This window comes from Fragaria vesca, linkage group LG7 (assembly GCF_000184155.1).
Source record: "Fragaria vesca subsp. vesca linkage group LG7, FraVesHawaii_1.0, whole genome shotgun sequence".
Classification (NCBI taxonomy): Eukaryota; Viridiplantae; Streptophyta; class Magnoliopsida; order Rosales; family Rosaceae; genus Fragaria; species Fragaria vesca.
Genome location: NC_020497.1, coordinates 14,450,686 through 14,473,370, shown reverse-complemented (window position 1 = coordinate 14,473,370; position 22,685 = coordinate 14,450,686). Strand labels below are relative to the sequence as shown.

Sequence of the window (22,685 nt, the reverse complement as noted above, 5' to 3'; positions counted from 1 at the left end):
CATGATTTTTATCTAATTTGAGGTGGTGGTGGCACTGTGGCAGTATTATAGTTGATTCAGTTCAAGTGACGTATCCACTTTGTTTTGCCGAAAGTATATGATTCTTGATGGGTAGGAATGACAGAAGAATGCTCAAGACTTTGCAAGAGGTGGAGCCGTAAAGTACAACTCCTGTGAGCTGAGGTTAGAATCTACTCATTTTCAGTGCCTTACTTTGATACTCATCAGCAACAGAATCTGGAAAAGAATGAATATATGAGTACTTATACAAAAAGGATGCAAAATACAACTCTTCATGTTCAGATATTAAACTATTTTCTGTATGTTTGCGGTTTCTGTACATCTTATGAAATTTACAGACATTTGGGGATACAGAAGCATTATTCTCTAACAAACTCTAAATCTTTGAAACGCCCTAAGCAATCTCGAAACCCTTGACATCTGCAGAGTACAGTAACCCAGCTAGAAACAAACCCCAAAAAATTGTCATGGAAGTGATGATCAGGATTTAGGAGGGATTTTTGATGATGATAGTCCACCTAAATTCCCTTTACACCAGTTTTGTACTGGCATGATCTAATGTTTTCTATTGAGTGCAACAAGTGCCGCTACAAGGCATCTGGTCTTGGTCTAGTTGTTTCTGCTGCAAAATTTGTCTCTTCACGTCCACAGATCCACTTTCCAGTAAACTTGGTACCTCCAGCATCTGCAAAACCAACAAATCAGTTAGACTTGGAAAATTGGTGATGCGTAATTAGATAAAAACCTTGAAACATGTTAGAGGTCTTCAATGTGAGATCGATACCTTCAATGTAAGATCTTTAAAGCATTGCTGAACATTTTCTTTCGTTTTAGCGCTACATTCAAGAAACAAACACTTGTGCTCCTGTGCAAGTGCCATCCCTTCTTCTATGGTTACAACCCTCTCTTTATCCTGCAAAGTTTTACACAACACAATCAAATCTGAGTACTTAGCAGGCACGTATCTCCGTATTCTTGTATATGTGGGCACACAGCTAGCAGAACCAAACTTACTCTGTCAACTTTGTTCCCGACTAGAATTTTGATGCATTCTTGATTGGTGGAGTACCGGTCGACTTCCTTTGCCCATAGATTTGATAAATTTGTAAAGGTTTCTCGCCGTGTTACATCATACACTGAGATTGAAATCAAATGAGAAATCAGTCCAATCATGATTTTTATCAATGTCCAACTCAAGTACTCAACTAATGAACAGAAACAAAAATGTAATTAGCTTCCACGGCTGAACACATATTTATAAACATGTGATGACTATAGACAGGTCGAGAATAAATTATTGTTTAGAATGCAGAATGAAATGTTTATATAGATGCGACGACATACCGAGAATGATTCCATGTGCACCTCTGTAGTAAGAGCTTATTACTGTTCCAAACCTCTCCTGTCCAGCTGTGGGCAAAAACAACACAAAACACTCACAAACCAATTCCATTGAAATGGCGAATGAAGAAACTCAAAATCCATTGGATATATACCTGTGTCCCAAATTGTTAGCTTCAATCTCTTCCCATCAACTGAAAGCTGTTTGATCTTGAAATCCACACCTTGAAAAGTGAAACGGTTGTAACAGAAGATCAGCACCAACAATCATAACAATCAGAGAACTCAAAGAAAGCCTAATATTTAGAACTTCTCCTTCAAGTTCATCATTAAGATATGCAATTGTATAGAACACACCGCTCATAATTCATAATCTTGGAGTTCTAATTTGGTCCCTTCCATCTAGTGGTCATTGCTTATAAGACTCTTAACATACAAAGCCAACAAAGAAACAGAAAGAAAAATCAATGCATGCCACCATTGGAGTTCACAAAGTTTGCAACATGACAACAGTATTTCACAAGAGCTAGAACCCAAATAAGTACTTGAAAATGTGACCCGAGCATTAATTTCAAAGAGAACATGAAAGAGCTAAAGCATATGGGGGATGAAAAGGTTGTGATGATGGTAGTACCAATTGTAGGAGAAAGGTCATGAACAAAGTCGGAGATGAAACTCAAAAGAAGACTGCTCTTTCCAACACCAGAATCACCAGCCAGCAAAATCTTGAATGAGTAATCATAATTTCTTGGTGAACCCTTCATCATTGGCCTTGATGATGTTCTACACCTCTCTCTATATATATGTGTGTATCTTCTTCTTCTAGTACTGATATTTCTCTGATTCTGATATTCTTATCATACATAAAAGTGCTGATATTTCTCAGAATGGGAAATGGGAAATTTCCTGAGGTACTAAGACAGGTGGTATTGGCGGGTAGCTTATACGTGTACTCTGTATATGAGAGAGAGAGAGAGAGAGAGAGAGAGAGAGAGCGCTTAAATATACAAGTAATATGTGAATAGTTCTGGTTTGCAGTCCTATAATTTGAGCAAATGGATTATGCAGGTTTTATGTTCATGAGGACAAAAGGTCCTCATTCCTTGAACGGCTTTTGGAAGCTTTCTTAGTCTTTACGCCGTATTTTTTGGCAGCTAATACTTGTTTCCTTATGAGTGTCACACACTATATAACACATTAAGCCTAAAGGGCTTCACATTTTGTGTACCTACTAATAGGGAGGAGGGGAATAGGTTTCTCACGGAAATGATGGTGAAACGTGAGGAATACCTTTGGCAACAAGAATCGAAAAACATCGCCGCTTGTTTACCTAGTGAGTATGAAACTAAGAACTACACCAATTCATGAGTTTCGATAAGAAAAAAAGTTAGAAACTTGTGTTTGATTCATAGATTTTGATGTTTTTTTCTTAGCAAGGACGCAGAGTTGGGAAGTCACTGTAGTATGTGTAATACCGAGTTTGTTTTCGATTACTCTGTGTGACACACGAAAGTTTCAAACGATTTGGGGACAGAAGTTAGACGATGATACAAAGATAAGTATGATGAGCCTTCCAGTTCACCTAAAAACGAAAGATGATGTCAAAATAGGATGAACAGATCGACCAAAAAAAAAAAAAATAGGATGAACAGAGGGTTGTGTTGGACAAGGCCAGAGATGAACAAGTGTCCACCATGCAAGGAGCACGCAACCACACCTTGCTACGTACCCCTAATTCTATTCTATTATATAATATGAAATTGTGACATGATTATATTTCTGAATTATTTGATTGCAAAATTGATCTCTCAAATTGTGGGGATTGAGATTGGATCCCAGAATCCCAGGTTGCATCCCCATCACCGTGGCAGAGTTAGACCAACAACCATAATCCTAATCTCCTTTCTACATCTGTGGTCTCTTTGCATCTCTAAGGAAGATAGTTTTTCGTTAAATAAATTAACATAAACGTTTGATAACAACCAGCGCCCATGGCCTAATGGATAAGGCGTCTGACTTCTAATCAGGCGATTGTGGGTTCGAGTCCCACTGGGCGTGCATAGATTTTTATTTTTTTTATTTTTTGCATTTTAAAGAAAAGCATAGGTCGTTTTTTTTTGTTCCATGACTGAAAGAGTTTCGAATCATGAAAGCATTTTCCTGAAACACTGAAAATTATACAGCGCACCCGGGTGTATCCACCGTCCATTTTGACCCGTCAAAAAAAAAAAAAAAAATTAAACGGTGGAGATGACGGGTGCGCCGAATAGGCTCTCCTGAAACACAAACAATTTCTATTCGAAGGGGTCTTTGAACAATTTGAGCTTATGTTGAACCAAAATTGCTTAACCAATGTAAAAGCTCCAATTCAGATTAAGTTTACCTAGCACACGAAATGTACATATACAGCTGACAACTTCACCCCGGAAAAATGTATCATCTAAAACAGAGTACCCAGGAAGCATTAAACCGTCCTCAGTCTACACTAGTGTGTCACAGAGTCCTCTAAGTTAAAAATTAGTGTCTTCCCAGTACTAATGCTTCTTGCTTGCAACAACCACCAGGTCAAGTGGCTCGGCAAAACGCAACTCAGCAGGGCCAGGGCCCAAAATCCCTTTTTGCTCACTGATCTTCCCTAGGCCGGGAAGAGGAGGCGGCTCTACTGCACTCTTATCATCATCTCTCCAGAGGGTTCCTTGCCACTCTTTCTACAATGTCGAAAGCAAATGCATTCAATAGTGAAATCACATAAAGCCGAACCATAATGGTCATAACCCCTAAAAGATGATTGTGAGATAAAAATTGTGAAATTGCCCAATTTCAGTGTATTCTTCACAAATTTCAAAGTACTAACCTCATCAATAATGTGTGGGGCATCCTGCACTGGTGTCATAATTGGAGGAGCAATATCAGGGTCTGGCTTGTGAAATATAAATGTGGTATAGAGACCTGCAACAGAAACAAGCAAATGAGGGATTATAAGCCAAAGTGCAGCCAGGCAGATTGCAATAGGACGATAAGGTAGACAGAATGAATGCAATACCTAACACATCATATGATCGAGGAAGAAGTCTGCCTCTAGGATCAGCAAGGTTTGGACCAAAATTCATTAGCATGCCTGCAAAGTGTGCTCTAAAGCAGAAAAAATACCCAAAATAACAGAAAATTTAGAAGTCAGCAGTGATACTTTGAAATAGCTTTATTCACTATACAGAAAGTTATATTTTTGTGATGAATTTAAGAGAACTAGTATTCGAACCTGTTGTCATCGTAAAATTCAGTTAGATTTTGAATCTCCACATACTCGAGACCAGCTTCTCTGGCTAACCTGAATATCAGAAAACAAAAGTTATCTTTGGGAAATCAACACCTAAGGCAATATCAGTACAGCAAAGCAAATGAAGACTCTGTCTTACATAGCCAAAGAGTTGATACATGGCATTATGACGACTGTAATCCAGAGTTCCGAGAGATGTGACATTTAGAATAAATAATTCATATTCCAAAGTAAAATCTAAAGTTGAATTTCCAATTACTTAAGAATCAAGATTAGATTTGATCACTTTCAAACAAATATGAGTCAGCCATCTTAAACTAAGGACCATTAATCAACTGAAGCCATGGACATAGATAAACTTCAGTAATACTAGATTGTAATACATATGTCACAATAAACAAAACAATACCCTACAATTAGAATCAAGCTTTGTAAGCAAGAAATAAATAATACCTAATGAAGCTAGGGAAATGAACCAAGCAATGGGTTTCCGGAGGGAGATCATTAGCCAATTTTAACAGGTACTTCTTTCCGAATAAGGGGAACCTGGAAGTTTCAAGTAACTCATTGGGGTTAAGCATGAGCAATCTAAGAAAACAGAAGCTACTTTGCCAAAAGAAAAATATGAAGAAGAAAGCGAAGCTAAGGTCCCTAATATCTCAAATTACATACTTCTCTTCCTCGATTTCAAAAGTGATCACATAGTTCTCTGATCTAATGCAGTTGGGAACGATGTTTGGTTTCATGCCAGCACTTCTGTTGTGGTATGCTTCCACATTCTTCTGGTACTTTGCCCTGTATAATTACAATGTTAAAAACCTAGGAGCAACAATCTCCATAGATATGACAATAATTCAGCTAATTTCTCAATATCGAACCAACTCAATGCTATAAAACTAGTTAATGGACGGGTCTTTAGTAAGCATATTTCATACCATATTGTAGATGAGTCAGGAGTAATACCAAAAAAATAACCCCCTGGCTTCAGTAAGGCTGACACATTTAACAAGAGCCTCCTTGCTTTCTCTTCAGTTTGGAAACACAGCTGCAAGTGAAAAAAGCCTCTAAGATTCGAAACACAGGATTCTTAAAAGAATACCCATGTCCATTAAAACCAAAAAAAAAGGGAAAGATGATAATTAAAACCTGCAAATTCTGCAAGCAGCAAACTAAATCAGCCAGAACGGTTTCCTCATTCAGATGTGGCTCTATATCTTCCTGTCAAACACAAAATGATCCAAATCAAGCAAAATTTCAATTAGGATTGTTCAAAAGGCAGCAAAAAGACAAAGTCTTTAACGCAAAAATTTTAAACAGTCACCCAACGTAGCTGAAACTTATCGAAAATGCACCATCCCAACTAACACAAACTTCCCATGGTTGTTTTAGTTAATGGAAAACTAGTAACAAGTAGTTCAATACTATTTTTGGTTGCGCTCAAAAAGGAACTAAATCAATCAGGTGGAAACCTGTCAAGCAATGCAGCAGTATTCGAACACTCATGAAACTAAATATTGAAACAACAACATGAACAATACACACAGTTTAAACAACAACAATGGGCCACTAACCATGCAGGGGTCAAGCTCAAAGAAGTCAGCAGTGTAACCCTTCCTCTGGCTCTCCCATGCTTCTCTTTTCTGTCTTATACCGGACGTCGAAACATCTATCACAACAAAACCCACCATTACGACACAACTCATATACACAGAAACAAACACAACAACAACAACACAAGTAAGTAAGCATCAACAATAGAAATAAAGATGATATTACCAATTCCAATGTAGTGACCGATTTGGGCCTCGTCCCATTTCTCGGCGTCGACTCCTCCGCTGCCACAGTACAACTCACACACCTTCACAGCAAAATCACCCAATTACATGAGCACACGTGTATGTGAGAAGTAAAGAGACTGAGAGAGAGGTTTAAGGGGGGAGGGACAGACCGAAGCGTATGGGTGGACGAAGATTTTAATGAGGGCAGCTTTGGCGAACTCGTAGAGTCGATTGTGAGGCGAGTCGGCTCTCGGCGCCGCCGGGTGTTGGGGCAGCATCATCATCGCTGCTGCTCCGAGTGGTCGGAAACTTAAAAGGTTCTTTTGAGTTTAACGTCCCAGAGTCGGAGACCAATATAAATACCTTCTAGCTCGGGTCCTTCTTTGCAAATACAAATATTGCACAGATGGGTCCAGAATTATTTCATGTTCAAAACTTTTGGCTAGCGATTTTTCACCTATATCACTTTAGTCACTTGAAGTTAATCTTGCGGTTCACTAGTAGTCCGAATATGGCCGGACTATGGAGTGGACACTACATGAGTTCTCCTACTAATAGAAGTTTTTAGGTTTGAACTTCAGCTCATCGTAATCATTCGTGAACCGGTCAGTATCTAAATTTCTCCGGGAGGTTGCTCACTCGGCAATCATTTTCTTATCCGAAGAGAAAAACCCACAAAACAAAACATTTCATCCACTCCTTATTCTTTTGTTTGTAGTAGTTTTCAATCGACCATATCCCAGTTTAAAACTCGACAAAAATTGTGAGTATTGTCGAGAGAATCAAGAAATATTCAGCATTTTGACCAAAATTTCCTCTAAATAGTTCAAGAGTCTTTAACGAACAAAATTGACAGAATAACTAAAACGACAGACTACCAAAGTCAAGTGACAATTTGTGTGATTGGGCACAAAAATAATATGCCCCGACCCGACCCGAAGATAATCCGGGTTAAACAAAAGCTTTTCATTTCCACCGAAGAGAGGGCTCTGTTTAGGCGCAAAACAATGGAGACCTTAGTAGAAGCGGCGCTTCGAGTCTTGAACACAGCCGACCCCTTCGAGAAGGCCCGACTCGGCGACTCAGTCGCCTCACAATGGCTCAATGGAACCATCACTCTCCCTTATGACCCATCCCTCCACCTCCCCGTTCCTGACCGCCCCGCCAGGCTCACTGACGTACGCTTGATTCCATCACAAAAAACTCAACTTGTCCAATGAAATTTGGTTAACGAAGAGACCTGATTGTGTGTTGCAGGTGAAGCTCGTGGCGCCGAGTCAGATGCCGAAGCTCGGTAGAGGCGGCAGCTTGCAGAGCAGGCAGGCCATGGTTCACAGCTTGGCCCACACCGAGAGCTGGGCCATTGATCTGTCCTGGGTACTAGATCAGTCATTCAGTCATCAGTGTTTGTTTTTTTGATTGAGTATTACTAGTTTGATATGTGTGCTTAGGGTTTTATTTGTGCAGGACATAATCGCGAGGTTTGGTAAGCAAGAGGCAATGCCGGTAGAGTTCTTCACTGATTTCGTCAAGGTGGCGCAGGACGAAGGGAGCCACTTCACTCTGCTGGCGGCGAGGCTGGAGGAGATGGGATCGTTTTATGGGGCTTTGCCGGTTCATGACGGGCTGTGGGACTCGGCAGCTGCTACTTCGGATGATCTGCTGGCGCGGCTGGCGGTGGAGCATTGTGTCCACGAGGCGAGGGGGTTGGATGTTTTGCCCACGACCATTGCGAGGTTTCGCAATGGTGGTGATGAGGAGACGGCAGGATTGCTGGAGAGGGTGGTGTATCCGGAAGAGGTCACGCATTGCGCTGCGGGGGTGAAGTGGTTTAAGTATGTTTTCCTGAGGTCGATGGGAAAGGGGTTGGATGGAGATGAGGAAGAGGGAGTGGTTGGAAAGTTTCATGAAGTTGTGAGGAAGCATTTTAGGGGGCCTTTGAAGCCTCCTTTCAATGAAGAAGCGAGGAAAGCTGCAGGATTTGGTCCGAAATGGTATGAACCTCTTGCTGTCAAAGAGAGCAAGGTTACTACTGCAACTAGTACTACAGCAATTTGAGTGCATAAAACATGACCATTTTTCATTAGGATTTCTCCATAGACAATGAAACGATGCCATGTTTTCTGTTTTCGATTTCGTTTTCTAGGGGAGGTGTTGTTGAAGAGAGAAATTGAGAGTTTGTTTGAGACGTTTGTATCAGCAGTTTCAGAAACATTAGGGTTTAGGGTGATTGCATTGTGGGGTTTAAGGTGATACTAATAATGTAGTATTCAAGTACTTCTGTTTGCAATTTGATGTATGTGACCAAACACTTCTATTTAGGGATAGTTGGGATTTTATAATCAAACTCAAATCTCAATGAGGAAAGATTGTTCACTTAATTTATGATTAATGAACAAGGTGGTAGGGGACTAGATGCTTAAGATAGATTAAAAAAACTAAGAGGATGTGATTACCATTACTTTACATTTAAACAAGGGCGGACTAGCTGACAATGACTGACAAGTAGATTTTCTTATTGGAGTTATTAAACACTAAACCCAGCCTAATCACATTCAGACAGATCATCATGCTTTAATAATCAATCAATTTGGTAAACAATGTTCCAAAGAACAATGACCAGTATCAAAATTTTGTTCCATTTCCATCTTACTGATTTCATATCCCGTTTTAGGAGCTAAAACTTCACTTTAGAATTTATCAGCGGAGATTGCACATTCCAAATGAGGACTGAGGTAGAGACCTTGGAACAAATTATTTTGGAAAAACACAAGCAAAAAGAACCAAATTCTGCACACCAGATAGGAAACTTTATTGATGAAAAATGCTATCTTTTTCGTGCCGAGTTTGTACATTATTCCCTTTATTAAAGGGAAGAAATATTTTGGAATCAGATGGTAAGTAAACCAAAATCTTGCACCAATTGGTACCTCAACTATTTTGCTGCCACAAAATAGAAAATTGAATTTGAAGTGACAGCAAGAGTTCTACAAACCAAGATGGCACAACAAATGCGAATGTGCAGGGAATGGATATCCTGGGAACAAAATATTGTGATTTTCGTAAGAGAATCGCCATCATGGCTGTTTCTGGGGAATCCCGTGGCTTAGATTAAGGCTTTATCTCACTTTGTCATTTACAAAAGAAGTCTTCGGATGTCACTGAAGTTTGATTGTAAAGCTGAGAGGAATGAACCTGCAAATTAATTGGCATATTTATTTCATGAGCAAGTAAAAATATAATTGGTGCAAACCATAGTCCTTATCAGCTAATTGATCTCTTTCTCTAGTGCAAGTATCTATTTGAAAACTAGGATTGAGGCATTTTCTTTTCTCAAATGCAATTTGGAATTCAGATCGTGACATTATATACCTCCAACTTTGCCATCAAAAACACGATGATCTGCTGATAATGTCAAGTTCATTTTTGTGACAACTGCTGGCCTTTCAATTCCTAAGGGAAAAAGATGTTCACTTTATTAGCCTACTCCAAAAGAGCATATGATTATTTAAAACTGAAAAGTTGAATGAGCAAAATATTACCATCACTCCCAATTACTGGTTGAACAACTTTGTTGCCTCTGCCTACAGCAAGGATACTGGCCTGAAGAAGTAAAGATAAATTACATAAGGTATCAAACTAGCTGCTCATTTTCAGAACCAAGATTCCCACGCAAATAAGCAACATTCAGCATGAACAGCTTAAACTTTCATTCAAGACGAGTAATAAGAAAGTTTGTTGTAACTTGATCATTAACGAATTTGTTGTGCCATTTTCAAGTTCTCGGTATGCAACATTAACCGAAAAATAACTAAAGAGGACCACACACACACACGCACACACACACATATAGACAGACAGAGAGAGTGAGAGAGAGAGGGAGAACCTGAGGTGGATTTATAATTGCACAGAAGTGATCCACCGGAAACATCCCCAAATTTGAAATGCTGCAAAAGAAATAGCAACATAGTTTAGACCTACTCAATTAACAAAGGTAACAAGGGGAAAAGCAACTAAAATTAGAAAATTAGATTATTAGTTCACCTGAAAGTCCCTCCTTGGAATTCAATTGGCTTAAGCTTTCCTGCCCGTGCCTTCTCAGCTAGCTCCTTGACCTGACAAACAAAGAGCATAAAATTTTTCGAAACTATGGAAAAATGAAAATAACAACAACTGTAACATCATTTCAGGTCCCCTCTATCTAACAAGCATTAAAGGATATCCACCCTAGACGAACTCATACATGAGATTGCCATATCAAGCCAGTGAACATTATATTAAGTAATTCATGTTCCATAACTGACACCTGTCTTTATCATAAAGATAAAAGGAAAATATAAGGATGGAAGCAATTCACAAGAAACAAAGTTTGAAATACCTCTGAGGAGATTGCAGATATTGTTTTCTGATCCGCATTTTTCACAATCGGAGTCATCAGACCCTGTATCGAAACCATATAGTTTGAATGGGTGCTGTAAAATACTTTCTAGGAAGCTAATGACCATCATCTTACCTTGTCGGTAGCGACAGCAATTGATATATCAACAGAATCACAAAGAATGGCTTCTCCTTTTTCAGCATCCCAGTAAGCTGTAGTCGGGACAGGAAATGCCACTTATTAGAAGATTAATTTACAGAACATTTCTCATTCCAAATGAATACACTTTCATACAACAAAATATATTTATAGTAGCCCTCATGCCTACTTCCACCCCCAATAAATTCTACGGGGCGTCAGTAAGTAAATTGTTTGAACTGGAATGCTTGTTCATATGTCATTACCATTTGCTTCCGGTACATTTCTCAGTGCAATAGCTACAGCTCTAATGACAATGTCATTCACTGAAACTTTAACATTATGCTGCTCTGCAATTCAGGATCCCACCAAAAGAAATGATTAGGTCCAAAAAATGCTGAAGAGCAAAAAAAATGTAAAATCTTGAGGCGCTTTATACCTTTAAGATCCTTTCTAAGAGAAAGAAGTGGATCCAGTATAACATCTGAAAGAGAACAGGAACTAATTTTAGATAAGGATTACTTTGTAGTAACAAATAAAGGCTTCACCGAGTAAGTATCATGACCTGCGGATAAGTACAAATGTGGTATGTTTTGTTTTGATTCCAGCAACCTAGTAGCTATCACCTGTAAAACAAATTACGAATACTTCAATAACATCTTGAACAAAACAACTTATTTGCAACGTTAATATCCCAGCCAAAATGTTTGAAGGATTAGACAATATGCATTCAGCTTATAAGAATATTGAAAACCAATACACAGGATGATACTGCATATTAGACAGCCTATGTATTTTACCCCAAACAATAAATACATAATGATCTTCTCATTCTTTTGGCATGTGCTAAGTTGTACTAGTATAGCCACTATAAGCCATATAACTTGATATAAGAATTTCATCCTTTTGGCATCCACATGTAAACAACCTAACATCTCTTATAATTCATGTTGGTTCAAGCATGGCTGGCTTTAGATGTTGCGCACCCAATTCTATTACACAGATCCATGAGGCTAGCAAAGTTAGTTCAAAACTGAATTGATAAACCTTATTTCCGAACCTACTAATCCTGTGAATGAAACCTACCTTGCGAATTTGACTGTTGGGAAACTCTTCAAAATCTATCTGCTTTAAGGACCTTGAATCTGCTGATGCTGAAGCTATCTTTGTATGTGCTTGAGGAGATGAAGGTGCTTTCTCTTTAGATGAAACTTTTGAAGATCCAATTCCTGACTTTATTGCAGCTAAAACATCACCTTTCAGTAGTGTCCCGTGAGCACCTGATGCCCTCAATGACGATTTATCCAATCCATGTTCTAGAATTAGCATCTTAGCTGCTGGACTGATCCTTAAGACGCTGGTTGTTTTTACAGCTCCACTTTCATGTTTAGTATCCTGATGGATGGGTTTTTCTTCTTTGACACTTGAACCAACACTGACACTACTCTTTACAGTTTCCAAATCAGCTGCATCCTCAACCTTGCCAAACACCAAGAATCACCATTTTTGTATATTAGTGGTCTCACATGTCTTTAGACACCATAAATTTTGTTTGACATGATGAGATCAATAAAATGTATCATCAGTTAACTAGCTGAAAAAACTAAACTAGTTCACTAATTGATTAATTAACAGGTTTTTAAAAGCTTCTTCATGTCATAAGGGCTTAAGATGCGAAAACTTCCTCAGCAATAGATAAAAGACAAATTATAAAGTCCTACAAGCTTTTTGCACTTACTGTTACTGCAATTGGTTGGCCAACAGCCACATCTTTTGAGCCTTCAGGTGCTAGTATTTTAGCCAAATATCTACAACCAAAATCCATATAATAAATAATCAAGATCCCCTGGGAAAAGTCATTCATTAAAAGTTATGTATGCACTTTTTCTCAACTATTCACCAAAGCATAAAAAGAAGAATGATTCTAAGAAAATCAGCGGAAGGAGTAGAACCAATATTTTTAACTGCAAATGATCCCAAAACAACTAAGGGGAAAACATAGCAATAGACCAGTATATTATACGCAAAATTAGTAGCTGATTATTGGTGTAATTGAACTATATAACTTCCTACTCTTCCACTCAATATACTCTTAGAATTTCCTTTGCCTCTAGCATTCTTCAAAAATATATAGAAAGAAAATAAAGTCAACGTTCCTCATGTTCACTTGGCTAAACTTTTACAGTTACTGTTCCAAAATTTCAACATGGTTTATAAAGCAACGGTTTCTCAATTTTTATTTATCATGCTGGACTGGTACACGTTAATCAGACATTTCACCCACACAGCCACGGTTAAATACTTAAAGTACATTTCAACTGCATAAAAAATGTAATAGGCATCAAATTTTCTTCAATTACTATCTACACAACATCCGAATATATAATGAACTAAACATACAGTGACACAAACACAACCAAAGTTCATGTGCTCTATAACAGAAAACTCAACATGAGTAAAGATTGTATATATTTACCCCTCTTCAAGGCATTCAAATTCAAGGGTTGCTTTGTCCGTCTCTATCTCACACAACACATCACCAACTTCTATCTGTTAATACATATTCGAGAAAAGGAGTCATTTTCATTGGTTGACGAACTTAACATACGTCAAATAATGCTACTTAGTATTCAGACTCTTAATTAAATATAAGTAACCTTATCTCCTTCTTTCTTTCTCCACACAGCAATGTTACCTTGGCTCTGAACAGGAACACATGAAAATCAACCATAAGCTTTATGATAAACTCAGCCTGATAATCTTGGCAGAAAGTACGAATATAGCTTCCTTACCATTGTTGGAGACAACGCTGGCATTTCAACAACAATGTGAGGAGGAAGGTCTGCTGTGTTTATCCCCACAGAACTTGTATCTTGTGCTCCATCTTTCTGATTTTGTGGTATGTCCTCTTTCACCTCAGATCCACCCCCAATATTAGCAGGGATGTTTTGGATTTCATCTTGATCCTCGACCTTGAGAATGCAATAAAGTTAGTGTCTACAATAACTAATTGCTCGGGGTAGTAGTTAAAGGTAATTCTTATATTATAATATAAAAATAGTAAAACATAAGAAAAAAAAAATCTAAATGATTTGGACTAGCAGTAGAAAAAGATATGGAAACATTCTGATGAAGTAATAATTATAAAATAGTGAAGAATTCAACTTGGCACTAAAGCACATACAAAGAATTTAACTAGCACTAAATTGGCTCTTTGGACAACAAAATATTTTCTCATAACTCCAACTTATGTGTTTTTCTGTGGGCACGGGTGAGTGATATGCAAGTGAGTACGAGTCATCACATATAAGGGAAAAGCTAAAAATTATCATTGGTTACCGTTACTGCAATAGGTTGTCCCACAGGCACATCCTTTGAGCCTTCAGGTACCAGTATCTTGGCTAGAAACCTGCAAGAGAAAGTATGAGAATATAATACATATAATAGTGTATGGAATACAGAATTAGTAAGAATCGCATAAGATCATGACTGACCATAATAATAATGTACTATAAAAAATAATACCGACATCATGGATGAAAAGTAATGATGATAATATCATAATGAAATGATGATAACTGAAACAAGTCCAATGATAAACACTTCCTTTGTCTGTGCTAAGAGAAACTATCTGAATACAGATGTGAACCAAAAGTATCACTAGAAAGCTAACGTAAACCATGCATTATTTCCTATCCAAATCAAAAATATTATTTATGAAATAATGCAAAAAGAAAGACTTACCCTTCCTCAAGACTTTCAAATTCAAGAGTCGCTTTGTCAGTTTCAATTTCACACAGCACATCACCCACTGCAATCTGTTAGAATTAACCAACAGTCATAACACAGAATTTACGGATGAAACAAACAAATATTTTCATTATCTTCATCTTAAGAAAGATAGGATATGTCCGTCTGCATGTGTATGAAACCTAGAACCTTAGTACGTTTTGCATGACTAACCTTATCTCCCTCTTTCTTCCTCCATTTTGCAATGTTTCCTTGACTCTACCAAGTATAATGGTACGTCAGTAATAAAGTGAGAGAAATATCAAACTACTAAAGGTGTTAGAACTAAAACTATTCCCTGCTGAGGCTTACCATAGTAGGAGACAAAGCAGGCATATCAAGGACAGCATACAAAGGATCTGAAATAACAATCAACGTGGTCAGAATGGAAACACTAAGAACCCAAACACCTTGAGTTTATAATGAAAGAGATTTGTAACTAAATGGTAAAGCCATACCTGCAGTTGAGTAATGCTTAACACCCCTCCAAGTCTGAAAATGATAACAACATCAGCATATTAATGATATTATTACACATGGTGAGGTATCTATTATCTACTGATATACATTACAAACACTAACCTTGAGATATGAAAATTTGTACTGGACTCCGGTGAGCATGGACAAAGATGCAGGCCTGATCAAAATTCGTCAGTAAAATGCCAGCACACACAATCACAGAGAATGAAAGTACTGCAGAAGCAAGCAAGTTATAACTCATCCCAACTAGATGTATAGACAAATCAGGAAGAATCTACGATGCCATTTTTAATTCTGGCAATGAAGCTTTAACATATGATGCTTACACGCGACCCCGACATTCCTTCTTATGTTTATGGAAACAACAGTAATCAAAATAACCCTCCTCTAGTTGGAAAATGATAAACCACTATTCCTCAAATAAATGTCAATAACTAAATGCAGTATGAACAACTATCACAGTAAGTTGCTAACTAAGCAACCAGAACTCAATTTGGCAAACGAAAAGTCAGCAACTACATACCTTAAAAGAGTTGTATCACCTCCCACAATCGAATTCTGCACACCGGAACCTCTGCATCATCAAGTAACAATAACGATCACATAACACATTTCACTACTTACTCCCACATAACAATTCTCAATCCCAAAACCCTGCTCTATTAGCTTTAAAAAACCAAACTTGACAAAACCGAAGCCACTCCAACACAAACCCGCCAAAACCCACCACCACAAAACCCAAAATCCTCACCATCCAAACCCCAATTGAATCAAATATCCACAAACCCAGAACCCAAAATTCAGTGACACAATCAAAGACTGTTGCTTTCGAGTTGATCATAATGAGCAAAGGGAATCGAGAACCGTACCGAGTGAGTGATCTGGTGGAGGAGGAGAGAAGCCGAGCTCGGAAGAGAGACGGCGCGCGTGAGATCACAGGGTATCGAAGCCGCGAGAGCGCCATATTTATTTCTTCGATTGCTCTATTAGAGTTTTGGCTCAATGAAGCATATATGTGATTGAATCAAATCTCTGTGTGTATAGTTTTGATGTTTCAGACCAAAAAAAGGAGTGTATAGTTTTGGTGGGCTGATGAGTTTTGACCCAAAAAAAAATAACAAACAAAACAAAAGCCAAAATATAATGAGCTACTAGTGCGCCTTCTTTCGACGACTCTTATACTTCGATGGGTATTTGGAGGATTGAAAATTATTCTACCTAACCTTGTGTCATCACACATATACACTTGTGTATATTTTTGTGTCATTATAATGTTGTAATAAGGAAATACAAATGTGTTGTGAATTGTGAGCTTGTTTGATGGAAATTGAAAGTGCCTCATTGTAGCCTTTGATCTCCCTGTTGCATAAGGTACTTGATCAATCTCCATTCCTATGTTGTTAAGCAACACTCATTTGCCGAGCTAGAAGCGGAAACAAAAGAGCAAAGACTTCACCAGAATATATAATTTTGAAGTAGTTACCATTTAAGATTTGTTACAGATGAGTGACAGCTGACATACTCCTTCAACACAGAGTGCATTTGTTGGAGCCAAGTTCACTATCATGCCTTGCCTTGATTACACACGCATACAGTTTGAAGAAAACTTGAGGCCCTAACTAATAGGGCTGCAGTAATTTCTTCTTGCTTTACTGTCATACTTGGCTTGACTATAAAGAGTATACATATCCTGCCTTTGGCAGGGCCTTGATGAACTGTACAACTACTTTGCAAGCATTTACTGCAAGAGGCCCAAAGGTCTGAATCGGGTTCTCTCCTGCTTGCCTTCCTGCTAAATCTGATAACCCTCGATCACAATCACAGGGAAGCCATTCGACAAGCTTGAAAAAGGAAGTTCCTGTAAGCTGCATTGTTCCCAAAAGTGTTGCCTGTTGATCCCCTAAGACCAACAAAGCACACAAACTCGAGTTCACACATTTCACCAGTTCGATTCCCTGAGGCAACAAGACACAAGTTACATTTTAGAATCACCACCAGTCATTTCTTACTAGTGTTCTCTTGCAAAGACTAAAATGGTAACGAGATTATTGGCGTCTAACCTCCAAGCGGGGCGGAACCAGGATTTCACAATGGGTACGGCTAATTTTGTATGGACACAAGAATATTTTTTTTTAGGTTCGTTTTTTTTTTTTTTTTTTTTTGAGGAAACGCGTTTTGCGTCTCTGACTGTGAGGTTTGAGGAATTGAGAGCGAATGATAGGCTGGTGGTTGTGGGCTATTTGCTATACTTATAGTTTAGTGGGCTAATTTGGATATGGCTAGTAGGCTAATATATGTACACAGCTGTTGATTAAGTTGATTATCGATATGGCTATAGCCGTGATAGCCACAACTATACTTCCGCCACTGGCAGTAACCTGAAGCCACTTTCGAGTATTCTTTGCCCAAAACAACGCCCGAGCAGCATTTGGAGTACTAGACTCAGAATAGAACTGTTCATTTCTAAATCTAATGTGTCCCAACAGGTTATCTCCTCTTTTTGGTGCATTGTATACTTCAAACTGCGCGACATCTTCCGAATCCAAAGTTCCATTTGGGTTCTGTTAGTATAGAAATTAATGCAATCATGAGGAATAACAAATGGTAGAATTATATGAAATATGAAAATATGGTTAGAATATACTTTACCACCCAATCCCATATGCCAGTGTGAGCAAACTGTTGAGGAATGGTAACATCACCAATAGACAGAGTTATTTGCATTGCCAGCTATGCCAAAAAGAACAATTCCAGCATTTGCTTTGTTGCCAAAAAGATCCATGACAACGTCAAATAGATCCAGCATTTGATGGCTTAACTTTTTCCTCTTAATAATTAAGATTTTACACTTGTTGAGTAACTTAAGGGACAGTTGAAAACTATGGTGTACCATGCCAACTCCACGTCTCACATAGATGACTTTCTTGTCATGGATCTTTCCTACCCGGAATCGCCTACCTGCAACACAATACTACATTTTATACTAACAGTAGTACTGGACTACTCTGAAATTCTTGTTCGAAAGGTTGGAACAAAAGAAGCGGAGAAAACAACTCTACTGACCTGAAAAATCCAGAAAAGGATGCTTTGGATTAGACTTAAAAGCCCTGGTGTGGAAGAAAGCAGCCTCCTCTGATGAATAAACTGAGATGAGGCCAATGTAAGGTCCTTTCCGGTTTACTTGTTGGAGGAACTTCAAATATCTCTTATTTAGTGGCAAAGAAAATGAAGAAACAACTAGTAGATTGATCATGACCAGTAAGCAAACATTCTGCAACTTTTTTTTGGAGCCATGGTCGTCAAATGATTGAAGTTGGTAAGAACTATAAAAAGGTACCAGTCATGGAACACTAGTATGTAAGACACTTGATCCCTGCTTGACTACACTTGATGGCTTTCAATTTGGAAATTATGTTTGACAGAAAGGTAAGCGTCGCTAATTCTTTATATGAAACAAGTCTATAAGGACTTCAAATTATATGAATGATCGGTAGATAAAAGTTCAGGATCATTGTCGTTGCTTTTCAACTTTAGACCTCTGAGATGAGAAACAGACAGTAAAAAGAGCATATGTTAGACCATTTCAAACCTTAAAAATTACATAATAAATCGCGGAGACAATGACAGAAACAGTATTCTGAGACGGTCATGGATTGAGCCGACTTAAGCTGATCCATCTCAAGAATCCAGCGTATGTTTTTCAAGAATCTGAACCCTATGGCAACCCATGTTCATGAGGATGCACTTTATATAGTTCAATGTTTTGCTTCTTAATAGAAGTTCGCACATTATCGAATCTGTTGTGATATTTTGCGATCAAACACAGTACGGTTTCACTTGAGTTGCCAATTCTGCCATGCTGTAGATTTCTTAACAGTCAACTGCATCAGCATTCATCTCAAGAAATTCAAACTACACCAAACATGATCCTTCAAATGTGAAGATCTTAAAACTTTCATTAATGGATGGTAGTTTTCAGTACAATAAACAAGTAATGTCCCAGCCCCTCTTTACAGACCCTACAATTAGGACCTCACATAGTACAAAACTATGCATACAAGGCATGAAAATGGGTGGAAAAAACCCTTTTCACATACAAGTTTTAGGCATCAACAGAAAGACAGGGCTTTGCACCTTGAAGTTGATGAATCTGCAGACCCCAGCACCTCTTTCATTAATCTTATCAGTGGTATCCTTGTTCCTCTCCAATACCATAATTTTGAAAGAATATCTGTCAAAACCATGAGAAGATTTCACCTATTTTGAAGCCCCTCGATCGCCTTCTTCCATTGCCATGCTCTTTGTTTTGTATCCTCAAATGACAGTACCTTTTTTGGCTGTGTAAAAGAAAATGCAAGCAATTAAAGACTAGGAATCAATTTATCAACATGACTATTACACGATCATATTTCTTGCCGCTACACATTTTTGCATCATATTTTACTGAGGAAAAGAGAGCAAAAGGAGCATACCGTAACAATTTTGAATTGTGAAGGACTAGCAACTTGGACGTTGAGATCATTAGAATTGTCAGACCAAATTATATTTCCTTTCATCATCAGCTTTGCAGGATCAACATATATCAACTTTGGCTTGTTGGTGAGAATAAGCTGCACCTTCTTGCTTGTCAGTTTTTGAATTTTCTTCACCATTGAGATCATGAGAACAGATTCACCAGGCTCAAGAAATTGTTGCCTGTAAACAACAGTACTTATTATCATCCTCATGTTCACAACAGATTTCGCAACTGAAAGAACTTCGTCTATTGAAACTGAAAATTAATGATGCTAAGTAGTAAGCATAGATATTGAGACAATACCATTTTGAATCAAAGGAGTCAATCGAAGCTAGCCTAGTTACATGACCAGATGCTTCAGAAGATGATGCTGAACCGATGTTACCTTCATTTTGTCTTGCTGCGCTATCTCCAATATGTGAAGGGTTCCATGAGTTATCACGGACATCTTCAGCCTCACCTGACTGGATGTGAAAAACAATTTTGTAGGAGCAGAAGAGGAATAAGGCAAGGAAAAGTTGGATTTCTTAATACTAATAATTGAAGCAAAAAAGAAGTCATACCCCAGGCTCTAAGGCAAGTTTTGGAGGGGTTTGCGCTCTTAAGTTTTTCCAGTCAACTCCCTTAAAGAATGGGTGCATCTTCAATGCAGCATAACCATCATGTCCAGCACCAGGCCTCCTACTGGGATCTAAATCCTGCAACAGTTGCACAGTTAAGAAGGCCATCCATATCTAGTTGCATTATTTAAAAAAACTACACGTTCTATATACATATTGATATTAGAACTGTTTTTGAGAACCACATTGGCTTGTTTGTACAAATATTAAGGATGTATGAAGTAGGAAGGTATATCATAGACATAACATAAGTATTAAGAATGGGGGTGGCGGAGACTAAGTCAATAGCAAAGATGACTAATAGTAGCTAGACTAACAATAAGTATGAGTTGGTAGCTTACCAATAACCGATCAATGAGGTCTTTGGCTTCATCTGAGAAATAATTTGGAAATCTTAAGTCTCTTGCTATAATTCTTTGAAAAATAAGCCACTCACTTGCATCTTTGAAAGGAGAAGTTCCTGAAAGCATTTGGTACAAGGTGCAGCCAAGTGCCCAGAGGTCATTTCTGTGTTGGTATGTTCAAACGAGAGGGAAAAAATGTTATCCTACATAGGTCATACACTAACGAGAGCAGAAACAATGAATAGAAGAAAAAAAAGAAAAAAAAAGACAAACTACTGCCCAAATATCAGTTAAAAGATAAGCAATTTTACACCAAGTTGAACATATCATTTAGAAATGAAATACTGGGCTTAGAAACATCAATTCCCTACCCAAAAGTTGCCGGGGAAGAATTCAGGACTTCTGGAGGAACATATGCAGCCGTCCCAACAAATGTGCAAGCCTTGTCATCTACAGAAAACATAAAGATATCATTTTCGTCATATTGCTCAAGCGATACACGCTTATGATTAAACTTGTAAAGTTGTAATACCTGATGCTGCATTTGGAAGGACTGTAATTTGGCTATCCTGCATAGGCTTTACACTCCCAAAATCAGCAACCTTGATATGACCCCCTGCTGTAAGTAACAGATTCTCTGGCTGCCATTTGATATCAATTAGCATATGCATAGTTCCATATGACTTTAAACTAGACAAGTATATTGTAAAAAAGTACCTTTATATCTCTATGTATCAATCCCATACTGTGTATATATTCTAGTGCGTCTACAACTTCGGCTGCATAAAAGCGAGCTTCATCCTCAGACAGACGACCTTTCTGCACACAATTTGTACGAAATGATGCATACAATAGGACTGATCTAGAGGGATAAAGCACCATGAACTAAAAGCAAGTTAAAAAACAAAAACTAAAGTGAAAATAAAGAATATTTTCAGTTTTCAAACTATACTTTGTCATGTACTTCTTAATACTTGGTTAATCAATTTGAGTTCAACAGACATGATCAATTGTGCAAGGGTCATCATAAAAAATTGGAAAAGGTAATAAAATTTCAAGAAACAAAACACATATATACAATACAGTGACATACTGCAGTACAAGAATGAAGTTGAGTGAGAAAAGACCATTGAATGAACTATTCTCATATAAAGAAAAGAGAGAGATGCATAGATAACTCCCCAATATCCTGAAAAGAATGTGTGGTAACCAATCAATGTTCAAGCTTACCCTTGTTATCTGATCAAATAGTTCTCCACCTTCACAGGATTCCAGTGCCATATCTTCACATAAAATTAAGGAGACTAGTGTCAAAGGGGCATCACACATGTAGCAGAGATAATATATGCTCAAACAAGTACATAGGAACTAAAAAGAGGTTACATCCAAGAATACCTACACAGTGAAAAGGAATCCTGAAACGTGAAATATAGCCGCACAACACCTGGATGATCCAGCTGATCAAGAACAATACGTTCCAGCTTCACATAAGCTGTTTTATTTTCTTTGGTGATGAACTTTTTGTCCATGATTTTTAATGCGTAGACAACTCCTGTATCCTTCTTCCTTGCTCTCACAACCTGCAAATTTATGGAAATAACATACATATAAGAAACTACAAATTTGAGCATTGTAAACAGTTTAGTAACCTCAAGCAGTATACGAGGATGTATTGTTTCTTCTGAAACATGTTCACTAAAACATCAACCGCATAACAATTCCTCTATAGAGAGTCAGAAATCTCGTGTGGAAGTGCCGCTCATTGAAACCAAGATATAGTACTACGTTTGCACATCAGTTTTCATCATCCCCTCATTCATAACAAAAGTAAAGGAAAAATCAAACTGGCAGGAAAAACCTTCAGAAAGGGAAAAGGGAAGACTGACGTTAAAAACTCAAGTAATATGCGCTTCTCACAAATACAGAGAGGGAGAGAGAGGGAGGGGGAGAGAGAGAGAGAGAGAGAGAGGAGGGCGAGGGAGGAGAGACGAGACGACGAGAGA

The 22,685-nt window shown here is 38.1% G+C and overlaps 5 protein-coding genes, 1 non-coding gene and 1 pseudogene across 6 annotated transcripts in view; 2 read left to right on the top strand and 5 right to left on the bottom strand.

Moving 5' to 3' along the window:
* Positions 1–373: 373 nt before the first annotated feature.
* Positions 374–2,359, bottom strand: LOC101303745 (ras-related protein RABC2a-like). The gene is made up of 6 exons (XM_004307284.1): positions 1,997–2,359; positions 1,518–1,586; positions 1,366–1,431; positions 1,036–1,157; positions 806–934; positions 374–706 (listed from the first exon to the last, which is right to left on the bottom strand). Exons 1-6 carry the CDS (start codon positions 2,127–2,129, stop codon positions 587–589), a joined length of 639 nt encoding a protein of 212 aa, XP_004307332.1. The 5' UTR covers positions 2,130–2,359; the 3' UTR covers positions 374–586.
* A 988-nt stretch (positions 2,360–3,347) lies between these two features.
* Positions 3,348–3,420, top strand: TRNAR-UCU. The gene has a single exon. It is a non-coding gene; the product is annotated as a tRNA-Arg (tRNA).
* A 364-nt stretch (positions 3,421–3,784) lies between these two features.
* LOC101303454 (mRNA cap guanine-N7 methyltransferase 2-like) lies at positions 3,785–6,707 on the bottom strand. The gene is made up of 11 exons (XM_004307283.1): positions 6,588–6,707; positions 6,416–6,497; positions 6,211–6,305; positions 5,786–5,857; positions 5,575–5,684; positions 5,312–5,434; positions 5,093–5,185; positions 4,622–4,690; positions 4,406–4,494; positions 4,217–4,311; positions 3,785–4,070 (listed from the first exon to the last, which is right to left on the bottom strand). Exons 1-11 carry the CDS (start codon positions 6,699–6,701, stop codon positions 3,897–3,899), a joined length of 1,116 nt encoding a protein of 371 aa, XP_004307331.1. The 5' UTR covers positions 6,702–6,707; the 3' UTR covers positions 3,785–3,896.
* A 630-nt stretch (positions 6,708–7,337) lies between these two features.
* Positions 7,338–8,475, top strand: LOC101309595 (uncharacterized protein HI_0077-like). Its single transcript, XM_004308706.1, has 3 exons — positions 7,338–7,595; positions 7,675–7,794; positions 7,885–8,475. Exons 1-3 carry the CDS (start codon positions 7,338–7,340, stop codon positions 8,473–8,475), a joined length of 969 nt encoding a protein of 322 aa, XP_004308754.1.
* Positions 8,476–9,233: 758 nt separating this feature from the next.
* LOC101303160 (dihydrolipoyllysine-residue acetyltransferase component 1 of pyruvate dehydrogenase complex, mitochondrial-like) lies at positions 9,234–16,308 on the bottom strand. Its single transcript, XM_004307282.1, has 23 exons — positions 16,072–16,308; positions 15,726–15,776; positions 15,305–15,359; positions 15,181–15,214; positions 15,035–15,081; positions 14,897–14,941; positions 14,678–14,751; positions 14,273–14,342; positions 13,726–13,905; positions 13,591–13,635; positions 13,410–13,483; positions 12,672–12,741; positions 12,020–12,412; positions 11,499–11,559; positions 11,373–11,417; positions 11,200–11,283; positions 10,931–11,007; positions 10,796–10,858; positions 10,462–10,532; positions 10,304–10,364; positions 9,960–10,020; positions 9,790–9,870; positions 9,234–9,612 (listed from the first exon to the last, which is right to left on the bottom strand). The coding sequence occupies exons 1-23, from the start codon at positions 16,164–16,166 to the stop codon at positions 9,554–9,556; spliced, it is 1,896 nt and encodes a 631-aa protein (XP_004307330.1). The 5' UTR covers positions 16,167–16,308; the 3' UTR covers positions 9,234–9,553.
* Positions 16,309–16,872: 564 nt separating this feature from the next.
* Positions 16,873–19,417, bottom strand: LOC101309302 (annotated as a pseudogene).
* LOC101302872 (3-phosphoinositide-dependent protein kinase 2-like) overlaps positions 19,134–22,685 on the bottom strand; it is a 4,744-nt gene continuing 1,192 nt past the window's right edge. The window contains exons 2-11 of the mRNA XM_004307281.1: positions 22,082–22,262; positions 21,913–21,965; positions 21,400–21,501; positions 21,215–21,323; positions 21,054–21,132; positions 20,680–20,845; positions 20,282–20,416; positions 20,022–20,182; positions 19,675–19,897; positions 19,134–19,539 (exon numbers count right to left, since the gene is read on the bottom strand). Of these exons, the coding sequence (XP_004307329.1) occupies positions 19,456–19,539; positions 19,675–19,897; positions 20,022–20,182; positions 20,282–20,416; positions 20,680–20,845; positions 21,054–21,132; positions 21,215–21,323; positions 21,400–21,501; positions 21,913–21,965; positions 22,082–22,262 (1,293 nt within the window). The 3' untranslated portion in view covers positions 19,134–19,455. The remainder of the gene's footprint in view (positions 19,540–19,674; positions 19,898–20,021; positions 20,183–20,281; positions 20,417–20,679; positions 20,846–21,053; positions 21,133–21,214; positions 21,324–21,399; positions 21,502–21,912; positions 21,966–22,081; positions 22,263–22,685) is intronic.